We start from the raw sequence: 27,676 nt of genomic DNA on the forward strand, positions 1-27,676 counted from the left end.
GTTTTTATCTCCTATCCGAAAGATGCTCATTCTGTCCAGTGCTCAAAGCACAGGAGCCTGAAGCAGGTGGAAGGAAAAAAACTAGACTATTGAAAGGCCCACTTGCTTCCTTTGGAAATCACTTTTCCTAGTCCCAGAAAGTTGTTCACTGAGGCATTTGGTGATTACAAAAGATAAATAAAAATGAGAGCACTCCAGAAGCAACGTGTGAACTGAATGGGAAGCAGAAGAAAACAGAAGTACAACCAATGCGTCCGTGAACAAAGTTCTGGGACTAGGAAAACAGATTTCCAAGGGAAGCAAGAGGGTCTTTCAATAGTCTAGTTTTTTCCTTCCATCTGCTTCAGGCTCCTGTGTGAGCATAAGTCATTGAGCATAAAACGTTGCTTCTGGAGTGCTCTCATTTTTATTTAATCTTTTGTAATCAACAAATTTCACCTCCTCCCATCTAAGACCATGTTCCAAAGTGCAAGACCTCACTATTAAATAAAGTCTTAGCATAGGTAAAGTACCATACAAGGCAGGAGGATTTATTCTATCCCATTCGCACCCTTTGACTTCTCTCTTCACCTTGAAAAATTCCTGAGCTTTTATGTCATCCCATATCCCATGACTGCATTATTTATCCAGTTATGAAAAAGGAAATTGACCAACACATAAGCAAGTTTACTTTAATTCAAAAATTAGATAATTCTGTCCTATTCTTCAAGGTCCAGCTCAAATGGTTCGCCTTCTCAAGAAGACTTCCATGATCTATAAAGCTACATAGCATAGATAGCATAGAGTGCCGGACCTGAAGTCAAGGACACTTTGAGTTCAAATCCACCCTCAGACACTTACTATCTGGGTGACTCTGGGCAAGTCACTTAACTCTATTTGCCTCAAAAAATCAGTTGAAGCCTTCTGTTAGCTAAGTTCTTCTATTTACCAGTGCTCTGACAATATAGCTTTGGGGAAGCTAAGTAGCTCAGTGGATTGGAAGACAGGAGATCCGAGGTTCAAATCTGGCCTCTGATACTTCCTGACTGTGTGACGGTAGGAAAGTCACAACCCCCATTGCCAAACCCTTACTACTCTTCTGCCTTGAAACCAACAAACACTAGGAATGTGTATTTGAACCCAGGACCTTCAGGCTTTAGGCCTGGCTCTTAATCCACTGAGCCACCTAGTTATCTCCCACACTATTGATTCTAAGACAGAAAGTAAAGGTCTTTTTTTTCCCCCCCTAAACCCTTACCTTCCATCTTGGAGTCAATACTGTGTATTGGCTCCAAGGCAGAAGAGTGGTAAGGGTAGGCAATGGGGGCTAAGTGACTTGCCCAGGGTCACACAGCTGGGAAGTATCTGAGGCCAGATTTGAATGACCTCCCATCTCTAGGTCTGGCTCTTAATCCACTAAGCCACCCAGCTGCCCTCCCTTTTTTCCCATCTTGAAGATACAATGTCCACCCTATTCATAAGCCATTATATACTATATTATCTTCAATTGAATTTTTGTGTGTGCATAAATGTCATATCCCTAACAAAACTATATGTCATTAACTCTTTTCTGCCTACAAAATCATACAGAGAAACTCAAAGGTAATTTAATCCCAACTATCAACAAATTGCATATCTGCCACAGCAGAACACATTGTCACATGCATAGCAGATACTCAATAACTTTTTCTTGAGTAAATGAAGAGTGATACAACATGTCAGAAGAATAAGGAGAAACAATGACAGCTTAGATGAATGAATGAATATGGAAAATAGTGATGTAAGGCAGGGAGAGAAGGATGGACCATGTCTCTAGAGAATAGTCATAAGAAAGGGTTTAGCTTTTGGTTGATAACTCTGAGAACTAGTGGGGTTTTGTTATGTCTCAGGATTAAACCATGTACACCCAAACAACTACACTTCCACTCCATGAGCTAGAGCTGTTGTGAGCAAAGAAGTCATGGAACAGATCTGAGGGATGGAATTTGAGTTAACTTTGCTCCCAAATAAATTGATGTGATATCTGTCTGTGGACCTTTTGAACAAGAAGGCTATAAAATCATCCCCAAGCTTCCAGCCAGAAGCTTTTGAGATCCCAGAGAACTGCCTTGCCCATTGTTTTAAAGTTTCTTGTAGGTATATTTTATTTGCTTTTACTTTCCAATACTCCCTTGATGACTTCTTTTCCTTGGGGGAGAAAGGTGTGTAATTAAAATTTTCTCCCCAGAACTCTTTCCCAGCTTTCCATTTTCATTCTTTTTTTACCTGCTTATGCTTTCAAGATAAAGGTTCAGTTGTAGCTCTTCTCTCTCTCTTTTCTTCCCAGAACATGACATGGAGACTGGGGGAGGGGAGAGTTTGGCAGGAAAGTTTACTCAAGTGATCATACTTAAGTTTTGTACTTCTATTTTTTATTTCTTCTACTTCAAGTGATTACTAATAAATCTTATAAAGTATAATACTTGGAGTTATTGGTATTAATTTAAATCTTACAAAGGGTATTTGAATAAGTTTTAAATGGAATGTGCATTTGAACTCTCAGATTCTAAGAGATCCCTTGCACCAGATATGGCACCACAGCTGAGAGAAGTCAATCAATCAATCAATCAACATTTATTAAGCACCTTCTATGTGCTAGGCATGGTACTATGTGCTGAAACATCTATTACCTAATTTCATCCAGATGATATGTCTTAGATCTTCATTATGATATTATTCCTTTTAAGTATTTAAGTAAACCTTTATTCTCTTTTCACCTGTTCATAAAAGATAACAGAAAGCAGGGAGCATCAATCAATCAATGTGCATTTACTAAGCACCTCCTATGTGCCAGACACTATGCTAAACAGGGGAGATATAAACATGAAACAATCTTTATCCTGAAGATATCAGAGAAAACAACCAGTATATATACCACAGGGCAGGTAAGTGATTCAGTGACTCAGTGGATAGAATGCTAGACCTTGTGTTTAGAAGACTCATCTTCCTGAGTTCAAATCTGGTCTCAGATGCTTACTGACCCTAGGCAAGTTGCTTTACTCTGTCTGCTTTAGTTTCCTCATCTGTAAAATGAGCTGAAGAAGGAAATTGCAAAGTCCTCCAGTATCTTTGCCAAATAAACCCTAAATGGGGTCATGAAGAGTTGGGCATGACTGAAAAATGATTGAAGACAATAACAATGATTTGTCATTTAAAGGGCATCTAGGTGGCACAGTGGATCGAGCATCAGACCTGAAACAAACAATCAATATATTCAGAATATATACAAAGTAAGGACAAGATAATTTCAGGAAGGAGAAGGCACCAGCAGCTGGAGGAGAGTGGAAAGATCTCTTTTAAGAGCTGGCGTTTAAGCTGAGCTTTAAAGGAAACCGGTGATTCTAAAATGCAGAGTCAAGAAGGGGATACATAACATGGTTGACCCAGGATTAATATTCAAGTTTGATCTCAAGAAAATGATATTGTGGAATCAGGCAAATCTCTCATTATAAAAAAGCAAATTTTGATTTTTCAATTAATAAACTTTTTAGTAATATAAAATTATATTAAAATGAGCATTTCAATTAATAAAGCATTTATTTTCTCTCCTTCCTGTTCTGTGCCCATTAAGCAATAATAACACATTTCTAATCCCAAATTGTGGTTTGTCATTGCATTGATCAAAAATTTTTTTGTTATATTAATATATAAATTGTTCTCCTGGTTCTATTCACTTCAGCTGCATTGATTCATATAGATCTTCCCATTTTTTTTTCTGAGAGTTTAGTAACTTTTGGGGTATAGTTCTAAATTGCTATCCAGAAAAAATGAACCAATCCTCCCCTTTCAGAAGTGTATGGGTAAATGTTTAACAACAATTCTCTGAGAACTCACAATATGTTTTTACATTTAATGAGCATTATTAATATTTTCTTCATCATGTTCTTAGGTCTACCATCAAGAGAACATTAAATCAAGCCCGGATTTGTAGTGGTTTTAGATTTTTGAGTAATAAAAGCTCACATTGAAAATTTAACAGTAGATTCTCTCAAAAGTATGAGCTCTTTCCAGTATACCCCAACATCCCTCCTACATTTGTCATTTTCTAATTTTGTCATCTATGCCCATTTGACGAGTGTGAAATTGAAACAAGGTGCTACAATTTGCATTTCTCTCATTATTAGCGAGTTGGAGCATTTTTTGATATGTTTGTTGACAGTTTATAGTTCTTCCTTTGAAAACTGCCTATTTGTATCCTTTGACTAACTTTTGGGGAATGACTCTTGTTCTTAAAAATGTTAATTAATTCTTATATATCTTAGATATGAGACCTTTATCAGAGCAGCTTGATTAAAGTTCATTTTTTTACAAGTTACCTGTTTCTCTTATAATTTTATCTGTTTTGGTTTTGTTTATGCAAAAACCTTTTTAATTTTATGTAATTGAAGTTGTCCATTTTATCTTCTGGTATCCTTTCTATTTCTTGTTTGTTTACAAACTTTTCTCCTGTCCATAGATCTGAAAGATTATTTTTTTCCTTTTTCCTCTAACTGATAATAGGCTAATCTCAAGGCCTTTGCTTTCACTCACCCTAAGTTTAATATTCTTTCACTGTACCTACAATATCACTATTTCCTTTATTCTCCTGACTCATTGAAGTCATCATGACAGCAACCTATCTGGTCTTAGAATTCACAGAAATTACTTTTCTGTAACTATAAGGTGTTTTTTTTTTCTTTCTTAAACCCTTACTTTTCATTTTAGAATCAATACTATGTATTAGTTCCAAGGCAGTAGGAAATGGGAGTCAAGTGACTTGCCTAGGGTCATACAGCTAGGAAGTGTCTGAGCCCAGATTTGCTGGGACCTTCCATTTCTAGGCCTGACTCTCAGTCCACTGAATCACCCAGCTGTCCCCAACTATAAGGTTTTATATGAAAGGAAACTGCAGTGAGCCAGGCAATTATAAGTGCATGAAATAAACATAAAGAAACATAAGGAGTCATATCTGACTGATTTTTCTCTGTCCAGCCCCCAGTCATAGATTGTCCTTAAACTCAGGTCCTTCTTGCTTGGGTCTCTAGACAGCCTATACTTTCCTTCTTTTTCCTTTCATTTGTTTAATTTAATTTTTTTCACTTTTTCTTATCTTTAAAAAAATTTGCTTCTAGGCTAGACTTGATTACGTTTGGCTGTACTATGTTATGCTGGACTCCACTGGGTTGGGCTTTGTTGAGGCCAGATTGGGCTACTCTGGGCTCGACTTCTGTACTTTGCATACCCCAAAAACTTGTGACTAGCTTTTCTTTTTCAATTCAAGCAGGATTCACCCTCTCACCATAAATGGTTCATCTGCCTAGTCTTCAGCTTGTACTGAACTTACTTTCTTTAAGTCTGTATTTGTTTCTCTTTAATCCACTTTCCTTTGGGATCCAAAAATCATTCTTTAGATTCCTGTGTGAGTCAAAGATCTGTCTCATGTTAATATTTACCAATTAACAAGGAAACGTTTGCCAGAAGACATTGTCATATTATGTTGAAGGTATAACAGACCCAGGCCATTTCATGTAGGGAGGGGTTATTCACCACAGACATTCTTCTGGGAAACCAGCCCCCTCCTTTGCTCAAAAAGTATCACTTTTTTAACTTACTCTTTGGGCCAGATGCCTAGAGAGGAGCCTGCCCATCCCTATACAGAAGGGAGGAGACTTGGAGATCACAGGCTCAGTTGACGATTGAGCTCTATCATGTACTCCCTTTTGCCCCTTCTCCTGGCCATCCTCTTAGGTAAGAGCCCCACTTTGTTTTCTCATTGTGAGAGTGCCTTCTCTAGAGCACCCCTCTCCAAAATCCCCCCCTCCAATTTTGGAACCTTAATGCTACCCCCCCCCTTTTATTTCAATTCTTCCAGATGCTTGTGTAACTACCCAGAAAACTCATGGTCTTGCCTGAAGCCTGCTAACTCAGGGCCATCAGAAAGAGACTAGAAGATCATCTCCTTCAAAATTCTTCTAAATCTAAATTCTAAATCCACTGTCCTCTGCTCCCTTATCTTCACTGATTTAATCTGTACAGCATCAGCCTCCATATCTCAGTTTCCCTCTTTTTCTGACCCCCATGATCCATAATCTCTAGACATCATTAGGATCCTCCTGCTGGCTGACCTCTGTCCTTAGAGGGTTGGCAAGTGCTTTTGGCTAAATTGTTTCTTCTATGCTCAGTCTTTCATGTTTTCCACAGAGGCTGGTGTTGGGGCTCAGAAAATCCACCAGTGGCCCGCCACCAAGCTACAGGTTGCAGGAAGCCAGCTTTTCCTGGAGTGTTTCACGGAAGGGACATCAAGTCCCACTCTCTACTGGTATCATCAGCCCCAAGGTGGAGGTCTGCAGCTGCTGTCTTACTCTATAAGTCTAAAACGTATAGAGAATGAGATGCCTCAGCGTTTCTTAGGCTCGAGACCTCAGGATGGTCATTTCCAGCTCAGCGCCGAGAAGCTACTTGTCACTGACTCAGGTTTCTATTTCTGTGCCTGGAGCCTCACACTGAATTGACTGAGGCAGATAGCTGTGCAAAAACCCTTCCTTTCCTCTGGGTCCTGACATCACTTCCATATTCTTTACCAAGCCCCCTCAGACCTCACAGGGATGCTGATTCCTTCTTCCTCATGACCGCAGGGACTGGACCTGACTAAAAAATAAGACACAGCTCTCTCTCTCTCTTCCACACTAATTACAGTTCATCTGTCTAGGGAACTGATAGTCAGAATAATAAACTCAGGAATAATACTTGCAGGGGAGAAAAGTCATCATGGAGAAATCTAGAAGAAAGAGACAAAGAAGAAAGGAGGAAAAAAGAAAAGATAGAGGGAGTATAGGAATGCTGTCTTACTCATGTTGAACCCGAGCTTATGATTAAGATTCTTAGCTGATGCCATCATTCTTTTCATGACTCTTGGTAGGCTCTAACTCATCAACAAAACATATCCCATGACCCTACACACCCCTTTTCTAGCAATCTCTCCTCCAGTATTTAGACCATCTTTTCCTCTATAGTCATTACCTCCTCTTTCTTTCTTTCTTTGTTCTTTTTGCTCAAGATAGTATCTGGTCAGATGCAGTTCCCTGATTGTGATTTTAAGGAAGAAGACTTACCAAAAATGGGGTTCTTAGCTAAGTAATGTCTTAATCCTCAGATTCAAACTTCTGGAAAGAGGCATTTGAAATTCCTGATCAACAGTCACTCACTTAATTATAACAGATGTCCTAAGGATGTCTCATAGGAGACCTGAATTGGCAGGAAGAAGTAGGGATGATATCCTTAAATAGGGGATCAATGAAAAGCAGGAAATAAAGCACCTAGGACAAAGATTTAGTTCTCCTTCTAATTGTTAAAAAAGAAGAAGAAAGAGGGAAATGGGAAAAGGGAATAGAAAAAAGAAAGAGACTAGAGAAGCAGATAGTGCCAAGAGGGAGATGGCATAGAATAAGGATAGGAAATAAGTCTCAGTCTGTAAAGTAAAGGCAACATGGAAAAATATTTTTTAAACATTTCTAATGAATAAATAATTAATGTAATTAAAATAATTTAAAAATCACTTGAGGAGAGAAAGGTAGTGAGGTAGTCAGCTCTGCAGGAAGAGCATATATAGCCATGAACAATGAATATGCATTTTTGACTAACCTTTGCAACTGAATTTTCTACCATCAGTCCATCCCTTTGACCACTGGTCTCTCTTGTTATTAAGAAGCTGATCTTTACATTATGCTCTTTCTCTCCAAGAGGGGGCATGAGAACACTTACAATATTTTCCCTTTTTAAGTCATGCTACTTACCTAAAGTACTATTTTATACTAAATAATATTTTCTTCCCCATTATCTAAGACATGAAAAAACACCAACAGATAGGGATGAAATGGCAAAAAGTGACAATCCCCAAACACCTTTCATTGTTCTATTAATAAAGTATTTACAGAAACAAGAGAAGAGAATTTGGAACTGAAAATAGAATAAGATAATAAATATTTTAAAAGATATTGAAGGGTCAGCTAGGTGGCTCAGTGGATAGAGTCAGGCCTAGAGACAGAAGGTCATTAGTTCAAAATCTGGCCTCAGACACTCCCTAGCTCTGTGACCCTGGGCCCCATTTGCCTGTTAGGCAGGCTCTTACTGTTCTGTCTTAAAACCAATACCTAGTATCAATTCAAAGACAGAAGGTACGGGCTAAAAAAAAAGATAATGAAAATGTCCTCCTCTGTGCCCGAACTGGTTCAGGACTTATGAGTATTGCAAAAAAAAAATACTTCTGTCAAAAACAGCACTGAGCAGGAGTCCATCGCCTCTGTGAGCAGGTTAGTTATAGACAAAATGAAGACAAATGAACCAATTTTCAGTGAGGTGTAGGGGAAAGAATACTAGATTTGAGACTGAAGACAGAGATTCAAGTCCCAGTTTAATAGTACTTTGGACCTGTGGCAAATTGCCTCACTGAGTCTCAATTTACTCATCTCTAAAATAAGGGAGTGAGAATGATAGAGTCTAAGATCCTTCAGGCTCAAAATCTCCTTATATCCTAGAAACACGAAGCATGTAATTCAGTGCAAAATGCAGTGGTGCTGCCTATGGAAACTACATAAAGCAAGCATGGGGGAAAACCAAAGATCCTATGAGAAATCTTTAAAGGTTTTTATCAGGGAACTGGACCTGAGGCTGGAGGAGGAATAGGATTTAGGCAGAATACATTCAAGGCCAAGATAAGAGATCTAGCAAGAGGAAAGAGATAGAAAAGACCATATTGAAATTAAGCAAAGGTACATAATACTAGTACCAACTAAAATACTGACTGGAATAACATTTGCCTTTGGGAAACTTTGAGAGATAATGATGAGCAAGCAAAGTCTGGCAAGAGTCTGAAGGTCATCCACAGTCAGCAAACTTTCCTTTTGTCCCTTTTGGCCTTCCTCCACCTCTCCCCCAATACACCTACAGAACACATGCTCCTCATCCTCCTAAGAACCCTGGGCCTCCAGGCCTCAGACAAGCTCATTAAGCTGTAGGGTAGTAGAACACTGGATTAGGACTAGAGCCAAGATTGTCACTGATGAGTTGTATGAGTTTGAGCAAATCACTTGAGCTTTCTGTGGCCCAGTCTCCAAATCTGTAAAATTAGAGATTTCAAAAAGAGAATTAAAAAAAATTTTTCCCATGATTACATTATTTATTTTCTTTCTCTCCCTTCTTCCCTCCCCACTATTGCTTATATCTATTTCCATATTATTCATTTTTGCAATAAAACAATCTTTTAAAACCCAAACCCCAAATCATATATCCATATAAACAAATGATTAATCATTTGTTTTTCTTCTGTTTCTACTACCACAGTTCTTTCTCTTGATGTGGATAGCATTCTTTCTCATGAGTCTCTTGGGATTGTCTTATAGTAGCAAAGTTAATTACATTGGATTGTTCTATAGTGTTTTTCACTTTCTGTGTACAATGTTCTTAATAAGAGAATTTCTTTTTTCTTTTTTTTTAATTTTTTTAAACCCTTAACTTCTGTGTATTAGCTCCTAGGTGGAAGTGTGGTAAGAGTGGGAAATGGGGGTCAAGTGACTTGCCCAGAGTCACACAGCTGGGAAGTGTCTGAGGCTAGATTTGAACCTAGGATTTCCTGTCTCTAGGGCTGGCTCTCGATCCACTGAGCTACCCAGCTGCCCCACAATAAAAGAATTTCTAAGGTTCCTTCTAGCTCTCACATTCTGTGATGCTGTCACAGCTTCACAGCTTAAAGGCACTAAAGATAATAATAAAAATCCCATCTGTGATGCTAGATAATCAATACCCAATATTTGTGCCTTCATTATCCAAAGGATCTCATGTGTTATAAATATATGCGTGTGTGCATACATATGTAGATATTATTTATGCACATGTATTTCATTTCATTGTATATAAGCATGCATATGTTTATGCAAATATACATGAGTATGTGTAAGGGCATGTATATAGATGTATATGATTGTATAGAGATGTGTTGGTTTGGGAAGGAGGATTAGGAAGGACAGTCAAGAAAAGGACCATTTATTCAAAGCTTATTGTTAGGAGCACAAAGAAAGGGAAAACTTCCCTGCCCTCAAGGATGTCACATTCTAATTGGGGAGAAAGTGCCAGTCACGCAGCCTTTGAGCATATGAGGTAGGATTTGAAATCAAGTCTTTCTGATTCTAGGAACTGAGCACCATCTTCCTTCCATCTTCATGATTGTACTGCCAGGAGACTTGAATGTGAAAGGTTTTAAGTGATGGGGCTCCTCTGGATGACAGCTTATGAGAAGGTCAAAGCCATCTTTGCAAAGCACAAAACTCAATAAAATGCCAATTGGTAGTCTTATTGCTATTCCCTTCACACCCAAGATAATGAGGTACCTCTGACCGGTTCTTCTGTTTCACCTGACATGTATGCATTTGGGATAAGGTCACTGAAGCTTGTGTGTTGGGTTTGGCTTCCAAATCGTGCCATTTTTCAGCTCCGTGACTGGTCAAATTTCTTGTCCTCTCTCGTTCTCATTTTCTTTATCTGTAAAATGAGGACAGTAATATGCATACTACCTACCTTATAGGTCCAAGGGTTAAATTAGATACAGGAACAAAGCAATTTTCTATAATCTATATATGTGTAAGCGTTAGTTTATTATTATTAGAGCAACATGAAATCTGAATCATGGCTGAGTGGCTGCCTTTGAAATATGTCCTGGGATATAGATTCTCCAGGGCAAAGGAAGTCTATAAAGATAGTTCTTGGGGTACACCCTGCAGACAGGATGTCCTGGGTTCAAATCTGCCCTCAGACACTTCCTAGTTGTGTGACCCTGGGCAAGTTACATAACTCCCATTGCCTAGCCCTTACTGCTCTTCTGTCTTGGAAGGTGAGGCTATCCCTGTACCTTTGCAGGGATTCCATGTTTTGCATCTTCACACAACAGAACCAATCAATACATAGTATTGATTCTAAGTCAGAAGATAAGGTTTTTTTTTAAAAAAAAAGATATTTCTGGAACCTAAAGAAAGCCCTTTCTAAATAGAAATCTCAAGGGAGAGGTCAGCCTAGGTAATTCAGTGAGGAGACTGAGAGCCAGACCCAGAGACAGGAGGTCCTAAATTCAAATCTGACCCCAGATATTTCCTAACTGCATGACCCTGGGCCAGTGACTTAACCCCCATTGCCTATCTCTTATCACTCTTCTGCCTTGGAACCAGTACACAGTACTTTTTTTAAGATAGAAAGTAAGAATTTTAAAAAGAGAAAAAAGGAAATACCAGGAAACAGAAAGGAGTGAAAGAAGAGCTGGTTAGAGTGTGTTCCTGATGTCTTAAGTTTCTCCTAAAGCATAATTTTGAAGCTGAAAGAGAAATCAATAGCTATCCTGTCCAGCCTATATAGGAAAGGCTTCCTTACTCTAACACATCTCAGAAGCAGTCATCCTAAGCCTCTGAATAGAGAATTCTAATGAGGAGAACATGTCTCCATTCCAAGGCAACTCATTCTGCTTTTGGATGTGCCATCATGGTAGAATGGAAGGAATTGGGTGGAGTTTCTAACTGGGTCAGAACAGTTACTGCAGCTGTTTTCCATTCATATCTCTTTCTCTAGGACCCTCTATAGCTTTGTGTAGTGCTGTGGCACCTGTGCAAGTTGGGGGGAGGTAAAGAGAGTGTTTCATGTGGAGGTGGGGCACCCACTTCCCTGGCACCCCCCTATTTCCCCACTGTGGTTCTCTTTCCACTAGCAGGGTGTACACCAGCCTTAGAGGGGGAGGAAGAGCAGGAAGTGGTGAGTGCGGTTCCCATCACTGTTTAGTGGGTGGGTAGAGGGAGGGATTTTCACATGAAGCCCAGATGCTGATACCTAGCAAATGTCAAACCACATCCTGTTGTGTCTCTGAGGCAGAAGTAGGGGCAGGTATCAGGTCTCACTCAGCATCTGATGGAACTCAAAGATAAGCAGCTTAGCAGGCTGCATGTTGTATGGGCATTCCTGCACCTATTCCCTTTGCCCTGCCTCCGGGTAACCCTCTCTGTTCATTTCCTGGCCTTCCACCCCAGGGCCACCTTCCTGGAAAATGTTATTTTACTCTCCTCATTCATACTCCTCTACTTTGTGGGAAGCAGGGCCTTCTAGGATAAACAAGGACAAGCTTCAGACCACTTGAAACCATTTACTCATGGTTGGTCTCTGGGAGTGATCTCTTTGTTCAAGCATTGACTCATTTTCTCTCTTGCCTACTCATTAGGGGCCCAGTGCAAGACCCATTGAACAACTCATCAGCAGATCTCAGTCTCAAGATTCTGAAAATAAATAATTGTTGCTAATGCTCTATTCATTAAAGCTTACAAGATACTTCAAACTCATGAGCTCATTCGATCCTTTTAGACCTATGATAATAAAGAAAAATATGTTATCATCACAATAGGAGGTTCCTGAGGGCAGAGACTCTTTTTTTGGTCTCTTTTTCCCTAGTGTAGTCCCCTTCTCATAGTAGGCAGTTAGCATTTAAATCCTACTTTTTTCATATGTAGAAAGCGAAGTTTATAAAGGTTGGATGATTTGACCAGTGTCAAATTTTGTGTAAAACAGCAGAACCAGCAAAAAAAACCCAAGATTTTTTACCCTGTCCTCTAATTCCAAATGCATTGTTCTTTCTATTACATCACATTGGAAAAGGCTTGAGAGTACAGTTAGGTATAGAATACTTAATCAAATAAGAGATAGAAATGATTGCCCCCCAAAAATAGATATTGTTGATTAGATTAATTTTTTCTATAACCTTTAATTTCTGTCTTAGTAATAAGTTCAAAACAGAAGGGCAAGGGCTAGGCAAACAGGGTTACTTGACTTGCCCAGGGTCACACAGCTAGGAAGTGTCTGAAGTCAGATTTGAAGCCAGATCCTTACAATTCCAGCTTTGGGGTGCTATTCATTGTGCCACCTGGTTGGTACAATGGAGCCCCTGCTCCATTAGATCAATTTTTTAAAAGTTGTATACAAAACCAATATAGCTAGAACAAGAAGAGAAACTAAATTGAAGAAAAATATTTTATTAAAGTGAGATTTCCAAAACATATAAGAGATTAACATTAAATTATGAGGCCAAGAATCACTTCCTAATAGATATTCAAGAGATAATAATAAATGATTTTAAAAAGAAGGAATGCCAATACTTAGTAGTCTTATGAATAGGATCACAGAGTCATAAATTTAGAGCTGGAAAGGGTATCAGAGGCAATCTCGATAGAAACAGGACCCCAGAATTCATGGGTAAAGGGAACTCCTTCAAGAGGAATTTCCTTGTTCCAATGCGGGTCAACACTTTCTTTGCAACTCATGGTTTTAAACTATTCCCTAGAGAGCTAAAGTGACTTGTCTGGGTTCACCTAGGATGAAAGGGTCAGAAATAGGTCTTAAACACATCTTCCTTGCTCCAAGGAATCAGCTCTCCATTCATGCTACCATACTGTCTCTATCAAATAGACCCAAATCATTAATATTCAGATAGATGCATGATTGCAAAGGAGTGATGATTCAATGTACTTCTCCTGTCTCCATGGAGAGATGATAAATGACCAGTACACAATGCTGCATATTCTATCAGATGCAGTTATTTGTTTTAACTTTAAGAACTAAATCTAAGAAGCTTCAGATTCCAACTAAAGTCCAGAAAACTATGGAGAAACTGAGACACAAAGCAAAACAGGAGTGGAAGAGAACAATATCTCTAGGATGCTACTGGAATTTTAGAGCTTTGTTTTTATGCTCTGGTTGCTTGTCATTGATTTTTGAGTGGTGTTAATTGACTCCCAATCTGGAACACTATGATTCCAACCTACTTCAACCTATTCTGGTTTGACCCAAAAGCTTAGGATTGGACTTTGTGGATTACTTTTTCTCCTGTTCTCTTTGCAGATCAATGACATATTCTTAGGTCAAGCACTGCAACAGCAACATCTCAGTACATAGGTAATCAGTGAATCAGTCCATTCACAAGCGTTATTAAATAGCATTGGAAAGAATAAGAATTTCTGTTCTAGAGTCAGCAAGACCTTGAGTTCAAAGCCAACCTCAATTACTTACCAGCTGTATGACTCTGGACAAGTCACTTAATCCTGCTTGTCTCAGTTTCTTCATATGTAAAATGAGCTGATATAGAGATGGCAAATCACTTTAGTATCTTTGCTAAGAAAACCCCAAATGGAGTCACAAAGAGTCAAACATGACTGAAAAAGGACTAAACATGGACACTATTCTAGGAATTGGATAAACAAATATAAACTTTAAACAGCCCCATGCTTTAGGGAACTTACATTCTATCAAGAAGACAACTTTGATGTTTATGGGTGGGCATATACAATATATATTATATTATTAAAATTATGTATTATTACATTTATTAAAATGATTTATATAAGATATCACTACCATATATTACAATATATAAGAATTATACCTCTATTATAAAAATATATATGTATACATATGTATATATATATATATTTGTATATGTATGTGTTAGTAAAAATTTTAGGAGGGAAGTTCCTGGCAGCTGGAATGATTAGGAGATATTTCATGGAGGATGTGGTATTTGAACTGAGACTTGAAAGGAATTTAGGCGGTGGCAGTGTGGTTTTTATTTTTCTTTGCCTAAAGAGAGGTATCAGCATTGGGATCCCCTTTTAGGGAAGTTGGGAGAGCTTTCTTGTTTATCCATTTCTTAGTCAGACCCATTGCCTACTACCATAATTACAAAATATTGGTCCTTGGACATGACAGGTGCTTAATAAACATTGAATGAATGTTGAATGAGGAGCAGATACATAGCCTAAGCATAATTGAGCACAAAATCTTTTTTACACAAAGACAATGGAGGTGATTTATCAAAGAATCCCTTTAATTTATTGCTGATGGATCAACATCTTAATCACATAACTCCAACCCCATGAACTGACCAGAGATGCTGGCAGAGATTGACTGACTTTTCTCTGACCCCCCATTTAAATATATAGTTTCCACAACTTACCTTTACTCCTACTAAGTTGGTTCACTGACCCCTCTGGTTCTTTGTTGTCCATTGTCTATAGGGCCAGTTCAATGGTTCCCTCTGTATGATGAGTTTAGGATTCTATCTTATGCTGAGCTACAAGAGGAGGAAGTGCCTTGAGGAAGTCACCTGGGACCTTTGACTTTTCCTCAGCTTTGTGGATTCAGAAATCTGTTTTTCTCATATCATTCAAAATTACTGGATCCTTGGGGATTGGGTAGCAGCAACTAGAAACACAGAGAATGTATTTCAACTTTGGGAAAAGTGCCTGCTAAGTAAACATGAATGTTTATATCTCCTAATCAGTTTCTTCTCAGGGGAAGAATTATTTGAGAAACTCATTAAAACTCACAGGTTTATGTTTTTATTTTTCCTCATATCGTAACAAACTTTACCTTAACTACGATACACAATGATTCTTCCCCTGAAATAGCTCTAGTTTAGCATCTTCTCTTTTTCAGTAGTGCAAGGCCTCTGTGAAGATTCGGGTTTTCCTGTCCTTTTTCCTTCCCATTCTCTCTCTTTTATTTCCCATTTTCCCATCTGAAAGGCAGTATAAATTGGAAGTGGGAAGTATTGATGAAGTGGTAACATAGATATTACCTTAGCTTAAATCTGCCTTTGAGACTTATTACCTGCAAAACCTCAGTTTCTTCATCTGTAAAATCCATGGTTTGGACTAGATGTTCTCTCAGTTCCTTTCTAGTTCTAGATCTATGATTTTAACACCTCCAAACCTTATCTTCCTCATATACAGGCTGTCTCAAAAGTTTTAGTTCAAATTAAAGCTCTATTAACTTCAAAAATATAATGATACAAACTTATGAAAAACATAATTTGAAAGACATTATCTGAACTAATTTTGAAATGACATAAATTTGAAAATTTTAAGTAGTAAATTAAAGATTTTAATTCTAACTAAAATGACATCCTATTATTATGCACTACATATGTGACAGTTTCTGAATGATACTTCTGCTGATTAGTGGGTCAGTATAGGATGTCCTCTTGCTTAACCACCTAAGTCATCTGATCTAACTCCATTAGACTTTTTCTTGTGAAGTCATGTCAAAACTGTCATGTATACATCAAAAACTCATTCTTTAGAAGATCTTAAGTCTAAGATTAGAAATGTAATCCTTTTAGTCATTGAGCTGTAGATGATGAAAGTTGCTACGAAGTTCAAAAATCAGCTAGCACAAGATAGTTATATTAAAATTTTAATAAGAAATATGAATATTTAAAATTTTTATATAATTAGCCTTTAAAATATTACTTTTGTGAGTTTGTAATATTTATATGTATGGAGTTATTAAAACTGCACTAAGACCTTTGGAACACCCTGTAATTTAATAGAGTTGATGATACCTAAAATTCTCCCTCATAGCACAATGATAAAGTTCAGAGTTTTGCAAAACTTAAAGCAACCATTTACTATTTACCCTTTGCTTCATATCTCAGTACCTTCCCTTCTTCTAGAATAGCTCTCTTTCACTCCAAATTTCTATTTTCCTGGTTTCCACCTATGGCCCTTTACATTGACGGGGCACCATGGTGTCCCTCTGCCTAATCTTCTTCCCAGTGGCACCTGCTGCCAAGTACTTTATATTGGCTAAGCTCTCTCCCTGGGCTCCCTGTTTAGAGAGAGCTGAGGTTGTTCCTAAAGATCTGGGCATGGGTCATGTAAATATGATGGTGGTTCTCTTCATCTGTTAAAGAATATTTTCCATAAATTACTATCACTTACTTCCTGGAAACATCTTTTGTGACTAAGGTTACAGTGCATATGCCAGGAATAGATAGGGATAAGACAGACTCACAAGAGCGAAAGATATTTTTATTGCTTTCAGATTAATCCACCACCTTTGCCCCTTCTGGCTTACATAGTTCTCTTTGAGGAATTTTATGAGGGATACAGATGAGGAGAGAAGGAAGAACAATTATTCTGGAACACAGGCTGGAAATGGATAAAGGAGGAGCCAAGCTGGGGTGATGAAAGAATGAAGGTCCTTTGCTCTTAGAACTCTGCTCTCTGGTCCACAGCTGGCTTCAAGAATAGTTTTTCTTGGCCTGAGGAAGAGAGACAATATGGGCTTGTCAGGCTTTCAAAGAACATAGGAGTTGAGGGTGAGATAAGAAGCTCAAAAATTAGGATTGCCCCAAATTGTCTCTGAAAGGTAATCCCTGGATAGATTTTTATTAGATCCATTAACTCATTCAAATTAACTCTTTCAAATTCACCCTGAATCTCACCACTCTCAATAATCCCAAATGTGAGCTTAAAGAAATCGATAGAATTCTTCCATGATGCCCTTGAACCTGTATCTTCTCCTTTCCTCAGTGATCTATGAGATTGTCACACTCCCGTGAGTTAGTTAGTTAAAGATTGCACCTTTGGCCCATCTGACCCTCCCCTTTGCCTCACTTACCATGGTTCTCAACACCAGGATACTGACCAGCAGACCATATAGCATAGCCTTCCCCAGGAGGATTTCATACAAAAAGGTGGCAGACTGGATACTATCCTGATAGGACTCTGTGGGAACAAAGACCTCCAAAATAGACTTCCTCAGTCTTATGGTCTCATTGTTGCTGGGTTAGGGTATAGGTATGTGCCCCGCTAGTGCCCATGGGTTCCTTCCCTAGGCCATAGCCACAAGGATAGGGGCACTGAATGGTAAGAAATGAAAAGAGAGGCTCACTTACCAGAGGTGATCCCGCAATCTGAAACAGAAAATTGGGAGAGAGATATAATTGATCTCAATTTCCTCAAGGAGGCTTTTATGAGTGGCCATGGAAGTTAGCCCAAACCCATGTTTATAAAGAAATAAGTATGACACTCTATAAATACAAATCCCTAAGCTCTCTCCAGCTCCAGCACTGGTTCTGAAATTGGGAGACTGTAAGTTGCTTGAAGGCATAGACTGTCTCACTTTTTCTATTTGTATCCTCAGCATCTCCCACAGTTTCAGGAAAACAGTTGTTTTAAATAAGTGCTTAATTACTTGAGTCTTTCCTAGCTTGCATCTATAAAATATATCAAAACATATCAATGATGATCTTGGGGAAATGGAGTAGAGCAGGGGAGGCAGGTGTAAATTCAGCAGGACACCCCATAGACTGCTGAACAGGATAGGTTTTTAGTCTGGAAATATTCTCTGTGAAGGTCTGGTAGGGACTGGGAGATAGGGCAGCAACTAAGTAGATGTCCACACACCTAGGAAGTGGGGAATAAGGCATCTAGTTAAGCCAGTGGTTAAAGTGCCAGGCCTGAAGTTATGAAGTCCTGAGTCCAAATCCTGCCTCTGATGCTTAGTATCTATGTGACCTTTGGCTAATCACATAATTTATTTTTGCTTCAATTTTCCTATCTGTAAAAAGAAGATAATAATAACACCTACTTCCTAGGGTTGTTGTGGGGATGAAATGAAATAATACATATCTTAGCTCAGTGTCTGGCACATAGTATGTTCTCTATAAATGTTAGCTATTATTAGTTCATTGATTTATTTGTTAATCTTCTTGCCTCCCAGGCCTAGGTACCATGGAAAATTCCTAGGAGAACTGTTTTCTCCTTTGTTCTCTAATTATCCGAGCATTGTTTATCTTTCTTCTCTCTTTTTTTCTTGATCTTCTTAGTTCTTTCCTTTCTCTCTCCTTATTTTTAGTTCTCAGCCTTACCTTTCCCTGAACCCCTTCCTTCCTCCTAAAGTTTCTCACCTGCCTTTCCCCAGATCTGGTCACTGACATTCTGGGTGACAGGTTTGCTCCGGGTACTTGTCCAGGTCTCATTCTCTGCGATGCCATAAAACCGAACTTGGCAACGAAAGCTGTTCTTGGGATTGCGCCAGAAGGGAGCAGAAATCCGGAGGCGGCTGCTCAGGGAGTAGCTGGAGTGTTCTTCATTGGGATGCTCCTTGGAAGGCTCAGGGTCTGTGCCGACCCCAATTTTGGTCTCCTGCCCATTCACCCACCAGCTCAGCTCCACAAGGTCAGGGTAGAAGCCTGTGGCCAGACAGACCAGAGTGGCCTTTCCTTTTGTCTCAATCTCTTCCTCAGATGGCTGAAACACAGTCACCTTTGGGGGAGTCACCCTTTCCAGGTTATCTGAAAAATGGAAAGGGATTGGTACCCAAGACTGATCAGATAGCATCTTACTGCAAGAGAGAGGAAGAAAGAGGTTTTCTGTATCTGCCTGTTTTCAGTACCATAACTAAAAATATCTTCTGCATCTATTAAAATCCTTTCTAGTATTCTAGGATTATAGTATTATAGGCAAAGAACAAAGACAAAGAAGTCAGCAGTCATTAATCCAATCTCCTCTTTTTATAGATGAGAATTTAGGAAGTCTTCCCTGATCTACCTAGGGTGGATGTGTTCATACTATTCTGAGATCGGTCATAGCAAGATAGAACACTTGTGCCCTGTTATATAGGGTACTCCCAAAGTCTTGGTACAGCTTTAAGCTATAACAGCATTATCAAAAGATATTAATCTTTGTAGGCAACTCCTTGATTTCATAAATCTGAGCTTTAATACCTCAAAAAATATACTTAGAATTTTGAAACATCTTACATTTTTTATTGTCTTTTTTTTAACCCTACCTTTCCATCTTAGAATCAAATCTGTGCATTACTTCCAAGGCAGAAAAGTGATAAGAAATAAGAAATGAGATTAAGTGATTTGCCCATGGACACACAGCTAGAAAATATCTGAGGCCAAATTTGAACCCAAGACTTCCTGTCTCCAGGCCTGGCTCTCAATCCACTGAGCTGCCTAGTTGTCCCCCTGTCTCTTTTATATGCATTTAGCTTTCTTGCCAGAGTGTAAAGTCCTTGAGATCAAAGACATTATCTCATGTTCTCTCTCTCTTTTTGCTTATAGATTCATTTTATTTTTAATTACACATAGAAATAACTTTTTATCATTGTTTCCTTACATTTTGTGGTTCAGATTCTTTCTCTCCCTCCCTCTATGCCCCCTCCCTGAAACAGTAAATAATCTATTATAGGTTAAGCCAGTACTTTCATGTCATTTACTCTTATAAGTCTCTTAGCACAAAGCAAAGTACTCCACAATTTTCTGGTTGTTCCTTCCTGTCTAACTCATGGTCTCTTTTTCTCCATGGGGTTTTCTTGGCAAAGATACTTGGATCATTTGCCATTTCCTTCTCTGATGTATCACCTTTATTTGTCCTTCCACTATGACTTGTCCATCTTGGGTAACTTTGCAAGGTGAAATTCATTTTCATTGAACTACGTGAGCCCCTCTGCCACAACAAGGCAGTGATTCAGGATGGGAGACAAATATTGGTTGAGTGACTTGTCCAGAGTCATATGGCTAGTACACGTCTGAGACTGGATTAAAGCTTAGGTCTTCCTGTCTCCAGGACCAGCCCTCTATCAACTTCACCAGAAAGCCAACCCAATTCTGCGCATAATAGAAACTTAACAAATGGGACTGTGGTTTAACTGAACAGCTTTCCTTTCTATATATAAATCTACTTTTCTTCCTCTTCTAAGAATCAGTCCTCATCCCACAAGATAAATTACCCTGAAAGACCCCTACACTTGTCCTTTCTTCAAACTTCTGCATTTCTATTGATGGCCCCACCTTCCTATTTGTCACCTAAGTTTGCAAAAGTGGAGTCAATATTCCCTGTAACTCCAACATCCAGTCAGTTGTCCTGTCTTGTTGATTCTCTTTCTATAATGATTCTTGCACTTATTTCCACTCGTGTGACCAGCCTTCACCCTGGTTCTAGCCCTCATCCCCTCCCATCTGGTCTATTACAATAGCCTCCTAGTTGATTTCCCAGTGTCCAGTCTCTCCCCAATACGTTTTCTACAGAACTTTTAAAATGACATTCTTTAAAAGAATCTTTGTCAACCCCTGCCCTTTCCAAAATCTTCAGTAGCTCCCTGTCTTTGCCACTTAGCACACAAGTCTCATAACTTCTCTCAATCTCAGTTTCCTCCTTTGCAAAATGAAAGACTTGTATTAAAAAGCCTTTCAGGCTGGTTCCAATTTGTTATTTTTTTCCCCAAAAAAAGATGTTTGTATTTTTAAGTGGTTTTTGATGCTACTACCGGGGAGATTGGTTTAGCAGGAAAGGCCCAGCACAAGGCATTATGGAATCAAAGGACGTCACAAATTGTAACATAATGGCTATTTTTCATCTGAATTTATTTTTTAATTTTTTTAAACCCTTATCTTCTGTCTTAGAATCAATACTGTGTATTGGCTCCAAGGCAGAAGAGTGGTAAGGGTAGGCAACAGGGGTTAAGTGACTTGCCCAGGGTCACATGGCTAGGAAATGTCTAAGGCCAGATTTGAACCTAGGACCTCCCATCTCCTAGACCTGGCTCTTAATCCGCTGAGCCACCCAGCTGCCCCCTCTTCTGAATTTATTGATGTGTTTGTGTTACTTAGTTTATTATCACTGCAGACATGAGTATTACTATTATAACTACTACAACAACAACAACTCTTACTTTTACTACTACTGCTATTGTTGCTGCTGCTGCTGTGGATAATGCAAGGAATTAGCACTAAACACTAAGACTTCTAAGACACTCTCTATAATCCAATATTTGTATAATTAGATAAAAACTGTACTAAGACTTTTTGGCCACCCTATATAGTCTTATATGTAGCTAGTTCAGAAGTAGAAGCTCTGGCTTTGGGGTCTTAGGAATTAAGTTTAAATCCTTTCTTCACCTCTTACTAGCTGTTTGACCTTGGGCAAGTCACATAATCTCTCTGGGCCTCTGTTTCTCCATCTGTAAAATGATGAAGTTGGAAAAAATGTCTTTTGAGGTCCCTTCTACCTCAAAATCTATGATCTTAATTTACTATGAACCTCACAAGAGATCGAGTCTTTATTGCCTCTTTTCTGGCACTATTACCTCCATTTTATAGTGTTTGGAGAAATTTAAGGGTTTTTATTAAGGTTTACATGGCTGCTTGGTAGAAAAACTGGATCTTGAATCCAGGGATTCTCCACTTTTATAATTCAGGGCACTTTTCATTATGTCATGCTTCTGCTCACCCATTGTATTCCTGAATGAGTTTATTCAAGACAATGAAGAATATGCATATATCTCTATTATTAATACATATTTAATACAAAATATATGTATATGTGGGAGAGAGAGATTTTGCATACATTTCATGAGTTTATCTCATCCTCCTGACCTCCATTTCTCATATTGCATCAAAGGATTTATCCTTCTATACCTTAGGAATTCCTTAAGTTTCTTTGTTTCTCTGGCCTCCTTTAGATGTTCTTTCTCATGTCTAACATCGTGACACAAAGGACTCTATACACAGAAGGTCTCATTAACTGACTAATGAATGAAAAGATCTCTTTAATACCTTAGGTCTATTCCCTTTCCTTTTCAGAAAAATGGACTCAACTATAGTATAGTAGACAGCATACTGGACTTGGAGCCAGAAAGACTTGGATTCACATCTCACCTTGAACATTAGCTATTTGTATGACATTGGACACCTCATTTCACCTCTATAAGCTTCAATTTCCTCATTGATAAAACGAGGGAGTCAAACTCAATGACGTTGCAGGTTCCTTCTGCCTCCAAATCTATGAACCCATCATCATCACTTTATTCAGAATAGGCTTATCTTTGGGAAGGCAGTTGGGATAGAAGCAAAAAGAATATTTGGGAGATGTTGAGCTTCTCAAATCAATAACCTCATAAGCTTTTTAGACCTCTGGGGCTAATTCCTGGTTATGCATGGACAAAGGTGATTCGTGCAATATAATGTTTGCACCTCACCTCTCTGATATTCAGTTCTCTCTTGTCCAAAATTAAGAAGTTGATATGGGGGCAGCTGGGTAGCTCAGTGGATTGAGAGTCAGGCCTAGAGATGGGGAGTCCTGGGTTCAAATTTTGTCTCAGACACTTCCCAGCTGTGTGATCCTGGGCAGGTCACTTGACCCCCATTGCCTACCCTTACCACTATTCTGCCTAGGAGCCAATACACAGAAGTTAAGGGTTTAAAATAAAAAATAATAAATTTAAAAAAAAGAAGTTGAGTTGAATTAGATGCTTTCTCATGCACTCTACAACTCTAAATCTTATCATTTTCTCAGGGACCAGAAACCCAGGATAAGTAGGTAAAGAAATGAGTCTTAGGATAAATAAGAATCCACTTTAAAATGTCAAACCCTCCAACCCAACCTGGTTCTAATTCTAATTCTCTTCTGTCCTTTCATCCTATTTTTACCCATCTCTCCATTTTTGCTTTTTGTTTTTGTCTATCAATCATCATCACCATTAAATATGGAAATGTCTACTGGGTATGAAACCCATTGTACTGGATGTGAAGCCTGATGTCTATAATTCAACAAACATTTTTTTAAAAGTTCAGAGCCCAGCAAGATTGGGCATTATGGGGATACAAAAAGATGAGTGCCTGAGCTTTTGCCCTCAAGGAACTGATGCTGTAGTAGGACATAATTCATGCAAACATTTTCAGATTCATACCTTTCTTTCTAACATAGAAGGCTTCCTCCTCTTTCCCCTCCCTCTCCCCAGTTCCTATATGATTATCTTTAGAAACCAATTTGGAATTTTAAAAGATGTACCAAGTGCTTTGAGAAGAGAATAACTACAATTGGCATTTTAGAATCTGCTTCTTACTCTTTGCCTCAGTCAGGCTTTTGGAATGAAGAGGGGATACCAGGATTTAGTGCTAGACATTCAATCCATCCTTCCCTATGCCATCTAGTTTAGCGCCTCATTTTGAAGATGAGGAAACTGAGTTAGAGACTCAGAAAACACCCAGATGGTAAAAGATTTGTACGGGAATTCCAAACTTCTGACTCCAAATGCCTTTTCACTACTTCTCAAGGTCTTACTATGAATCGCCAAGTCAGTCCTCTCCCTTCTGATCCTTTTCCCCCTTGTTTCTCCAATATCTATTCCTCCCTCACCCCACCATTCCCTCCCTTCAGGAGCCAAAGAAGCACCTTTCCATACCTCCCTCCCTCACCCAAGCCTAGGAAATCCAGAGCAACCTCCCCCTCCCCCACGCCAGCATTCTTAGTCTGGACCTCCCTTTCGAAGTAAGTCCGGAATGTGCGGAAGGTGAGAGTAGAGAGCGAACCGCTGGGAAAAGAATGACTGGAGCTATCTAAAGCTACCTTAGGGGGAAGAACCCTCCAGCCGTGCCCTGCTGGCCCAAGGGCAGTGATTTCGGACTAAGAACGGAGCTGGCTGGGACAGAGGGGAGGGTGTCTCACCTGTGACCAGTAGTCGAGTACCTGGGCCGAAATGCTGCTCATAGGAGGACACAGAGATAGAGTGCTACAGCCAAACCTCGGCAGCACGTCCCCCAAGTCTACTAGGCACCTATTCCCATTCTAACCCATTCCTTCACCCCGAGCTGGCCGGTCCATCACAATCGCGTCTCCCCTCCCCCTCTCCCACTCCCCTGGAAAGGGAATGTAGGGCTGAAAAATGCCAGGGATCTCTCTGAACCATAACTGCCTCTTCCCAGGTCTGGAGCCTCCGTTCTAGTCCTTGGCCACCGACACCTCTGTGATGGTATCAGTCACACTGTAGCCCTGGGATCTTTCCAAACTTTCAATGGCCTGTACTGGCTGCCCCGGGGTCACTCACCTATGACGATCAGACGACTTCCAGACCCGAAAATCTGAGTGCTGGCAGAACACAGCCCCTATATCCGTCACAAAAACTGGACCCCCAACCGTCCTCTGCACAGCCTTTCTGCCCCAGCACCTCCAAGCACACCCAGGTGACCCTTTGGACCCCTAGTTGGGTCTCTGCCCAGGCTTACCTAGAACGATGAGCCGGGAGCCAGCCCCGAAATATTGAGTCTCTGTGCCCACAGCAGCACAGTCTGGCACACAAATGAGCTGAAGAGGAAGGGGTCCCAATTCTGAGCCCCCAGACCTGGCCCTGGCAGCTACTGCCCCAACTCTGCCCTATGACCTGATCCTTGTGAAGGTATGACTAGGAGTAGGGGATGAGAGGAGTGTTCCCTCTTACCCAGCACTGTCAGCCTGGTTCCAGCTCCAAAGTACTGCTGCCCGGTGTTAGCACAGCAAGTGGGACTGCCGCTCAAACTTGGGAAAGTATCTTGATGGGGTTTCCTCTACCATCAAATAATCTAGAAGCCTTCTCCATATCCCTGCCACTGCTCCCCATGTTCCAGCAATGCCCACTCCACGGGCTCCCCAGGGAATTAAGGACTGGGGCAGAGTCCATAGTAAGGTCACCTGAAAACGGAAGTATCTCCTCCCCAAATCTGCAACCCATGCATGCCCTCCTCACCTAGTACTGTAAGCCGGGTCCCAGGTCCGAAATGAAGCTCATTGAAACACATTGGAACAGAGCTCAGCATAAATCTGTCTCTATGCTGGGGACATCTGTCTCCCTTTATTTACCTCTTCCCTTGCCATCCTTTGTTGTCAACAAAAAAAGTTACTAGATTAAGTTGGATATCTTTAAAGGAAAATGAACATGATGGCAAAGAGAGCAGTTACTCATAGAACTCCAAAAGATTTTATTTTTTTGGAGGGGGAGGGTCACCCTTTTCATTACAAATTACATTCTAAAGAATTGATTCCTCATTGGAGTGACTCATGTGTGATGAATTCCTTTGGCAAACTGGTGAAAGCTATGGATCTCGTCTCAGAATAATTGATTTTTTAAAAAAAATCATAGTCAAAGAAAATGTCAAATTTCCTTTGGAGATGAGTGAAAATAAAGATGTAAAGTGTTTTCCCATCCACATTCACATACACTCTGAAATTTCAGACACTGTTCTCAAAATTTCAGTCAGACCCTCCAAAGAGGGGGAGAAAAAGAGAGTAGGATTTGTCCTAGAGGCAAGGGACTTTTGAAAAGGCATCTCAAAGGCTCCAGTCTTTGTGACCCAGCCCTCATTCTCTGCAATAACACAACAAATTTCAAGAATGGCCCCTCCCACCTCCATCTCTCTTCTGTCAACCCTGAGAAGGCTTTGAGGGGAGTTTATGACGGTGACTTGGGTCTGGCATGCTGAAGGGTTTGGGGGGAGGGTAAAAGAGGAATTGAGGAGAGAAGAGAAGAAAGTCAGGGGGACCAAGCAGGATGTACTTTCATTTCTCCTTAGATAATACCTACCCTGGCTAGAAAACCTGTGTAAGAGTATTATTGGACTATCAGACTGCTTTTGCCCCTTCTGCTAAGACTCCAATTTCTAGTGAAGCATAATGGGCTGGGCTAAAGTGGAAGACAGATGTTTCTGCTTAATTAAGGGGCTACCACTTAGAGTAGCCAAGTGAGTCTCAATAAACAAAGTCACAATATTCTCAGGCAAATTCCAAGAGGATTACAGCCTCCCAAGGGAAAGGGTATGATGGGAAGGGAAGTCAATTTTCAGACCTGCTGACCTGTTTTTCTTCTGTATAACCAATCACAGGGTGATCATAATAGTAATATTGCTCACATTTCTCTAGCATCTTGAGGATAGATTTGTCAATTCATCAGTACAGAAAGCTCTCAGATAAGAGTGTTACCCAAAACATTGGGAAGTTAAGAGACTTAACCAATTTTACACAGTCAGTTTGGTTCAGAGGAAGGACTCACACTCATTTTCATAGTCTCTTGGATGACTCTAGACACTAAGCCAGGCAAACTTTCAGACCTTGAAAGTTTTGCAAAGATTTTTTTCACATCCATAATCTAATACTAAAAATAATTCTGAGGCAGGAGCTATTTAACAGATAAAGGAACTAAGGTTCAGTGAAATTAAGTGACCTAAATCCTAGGTCTATTTCTTCATCTATAAAATAAGAGGTCCTCAAGTAGAGGATAGATGATGACAAAAGTCCTTTCCAACTCTGAAACCAAGATTCTATGATCTAAAGTACTGGCCTAGAATTCCCTGATTTCCAGACCCTGAGGTTGCTCAGAATTTCTCTCACCCTCAAAATTTGGTTCCTCTGAAAAGACAGTGGTATCAGAATCTGATAATCAGCTTACCACTTTAGAAATCTAAATTATTTGGGAACTATGTTATATGTTAAGTAGAAGTTGGAATGCTTCTGTTAACTAGGACTTTGTGAGTACCCAGGGTCTCCCCATAGAGAAGACATACACAGAAGTAGTCTGTGCCTCCAAAGAGTTTAAAGTTTGGTTGAGGGAATGAGACTTCTCTCTTATTCCCCCAAACCCTAGAATTTTTGATTTGAGCAAGACAATCTATGTATAGTCAATTAAAGAAATCTCTCTGTACCTTCAGATGTGCTGAGAACCACATACCTAAAGTAGTTATTTGCTCACTTGACCTCCTCTTAGTGTCAATCCTCTCATTCACTCTTCAATCCCTGGTAATTTAGTGTCTGTCCTCCACTAATCTATTAAAACTCTATCCTCTATTTGGAGGTCTCTTCTTTTATAGATGAGGAAATAGAGATACAATATTTAGATGACTTGCCCAAAGTCTCCTAGGTTATGAGGGATATCTCTCTATTAGCTAAGGTTTGACTCTGAATACTTTTGACCTGCTCTCTGATGGCTCCTGTTTTCCAACCCCTATCCATCCTCCAAGTTCTCTCTCCAAAGTTGTTATCTTTTACTTTTATGTCACTTTCAT

The 27,676-nt window shown here is 39.6% G+C and overlaps 2 gene segments (V, D, J or C); one reads left to right on the forward strand and one right to left on the reverse strand.

Annotated features, from left to right (window-relative positions):
- The first annotated feature begins 5,705 nt into the window (after positions 1 to 5,705).
- Positions 5,706 to 6,509, forward strand: LOC123249905. The segment is given in 2 exon segments: positions 5,706 to 5,745; positions 6,199 to 6,509. Coding segments are annotated over 2 exon segments (351 nt in total).
- A 10,365-nt stretch (positions 6,510 to 16,874) lies between these two features.
- On the reverse strand, positions 16,875 to 26,540 carry LOC123249906. The segment is given in 6 exon segments: positions 16,875 to 17,116; positions 17,476 to 17,582; positions 17,753 to 17,770; positions 18,767 to 19,153; positions 24,872 to 24,950; positions 26,472 to 26,540. Coding segments are annotated over 6 exon segments (681 nt in total).
- Between the last annotated feature and the right edge of the window lie 1,136 nt (positions 26,541 to 27,676).

Source organism: Gracilinanus agilis, chromosome 5 (assembly GCF_016433145.1).
Source record: "Gracilinanus agilis isolate LMUSP501 chromosome 5, AgileGrace, whole genome shotgun sequence".
Classification (NCBI taxonomy): domain Eukaryota; kingdom Metazoa; phylum Chordata; class Mammalia; order Didelphimorphia; family Didelphidae; genus Gracilinanus; species Gracilinanus agilis.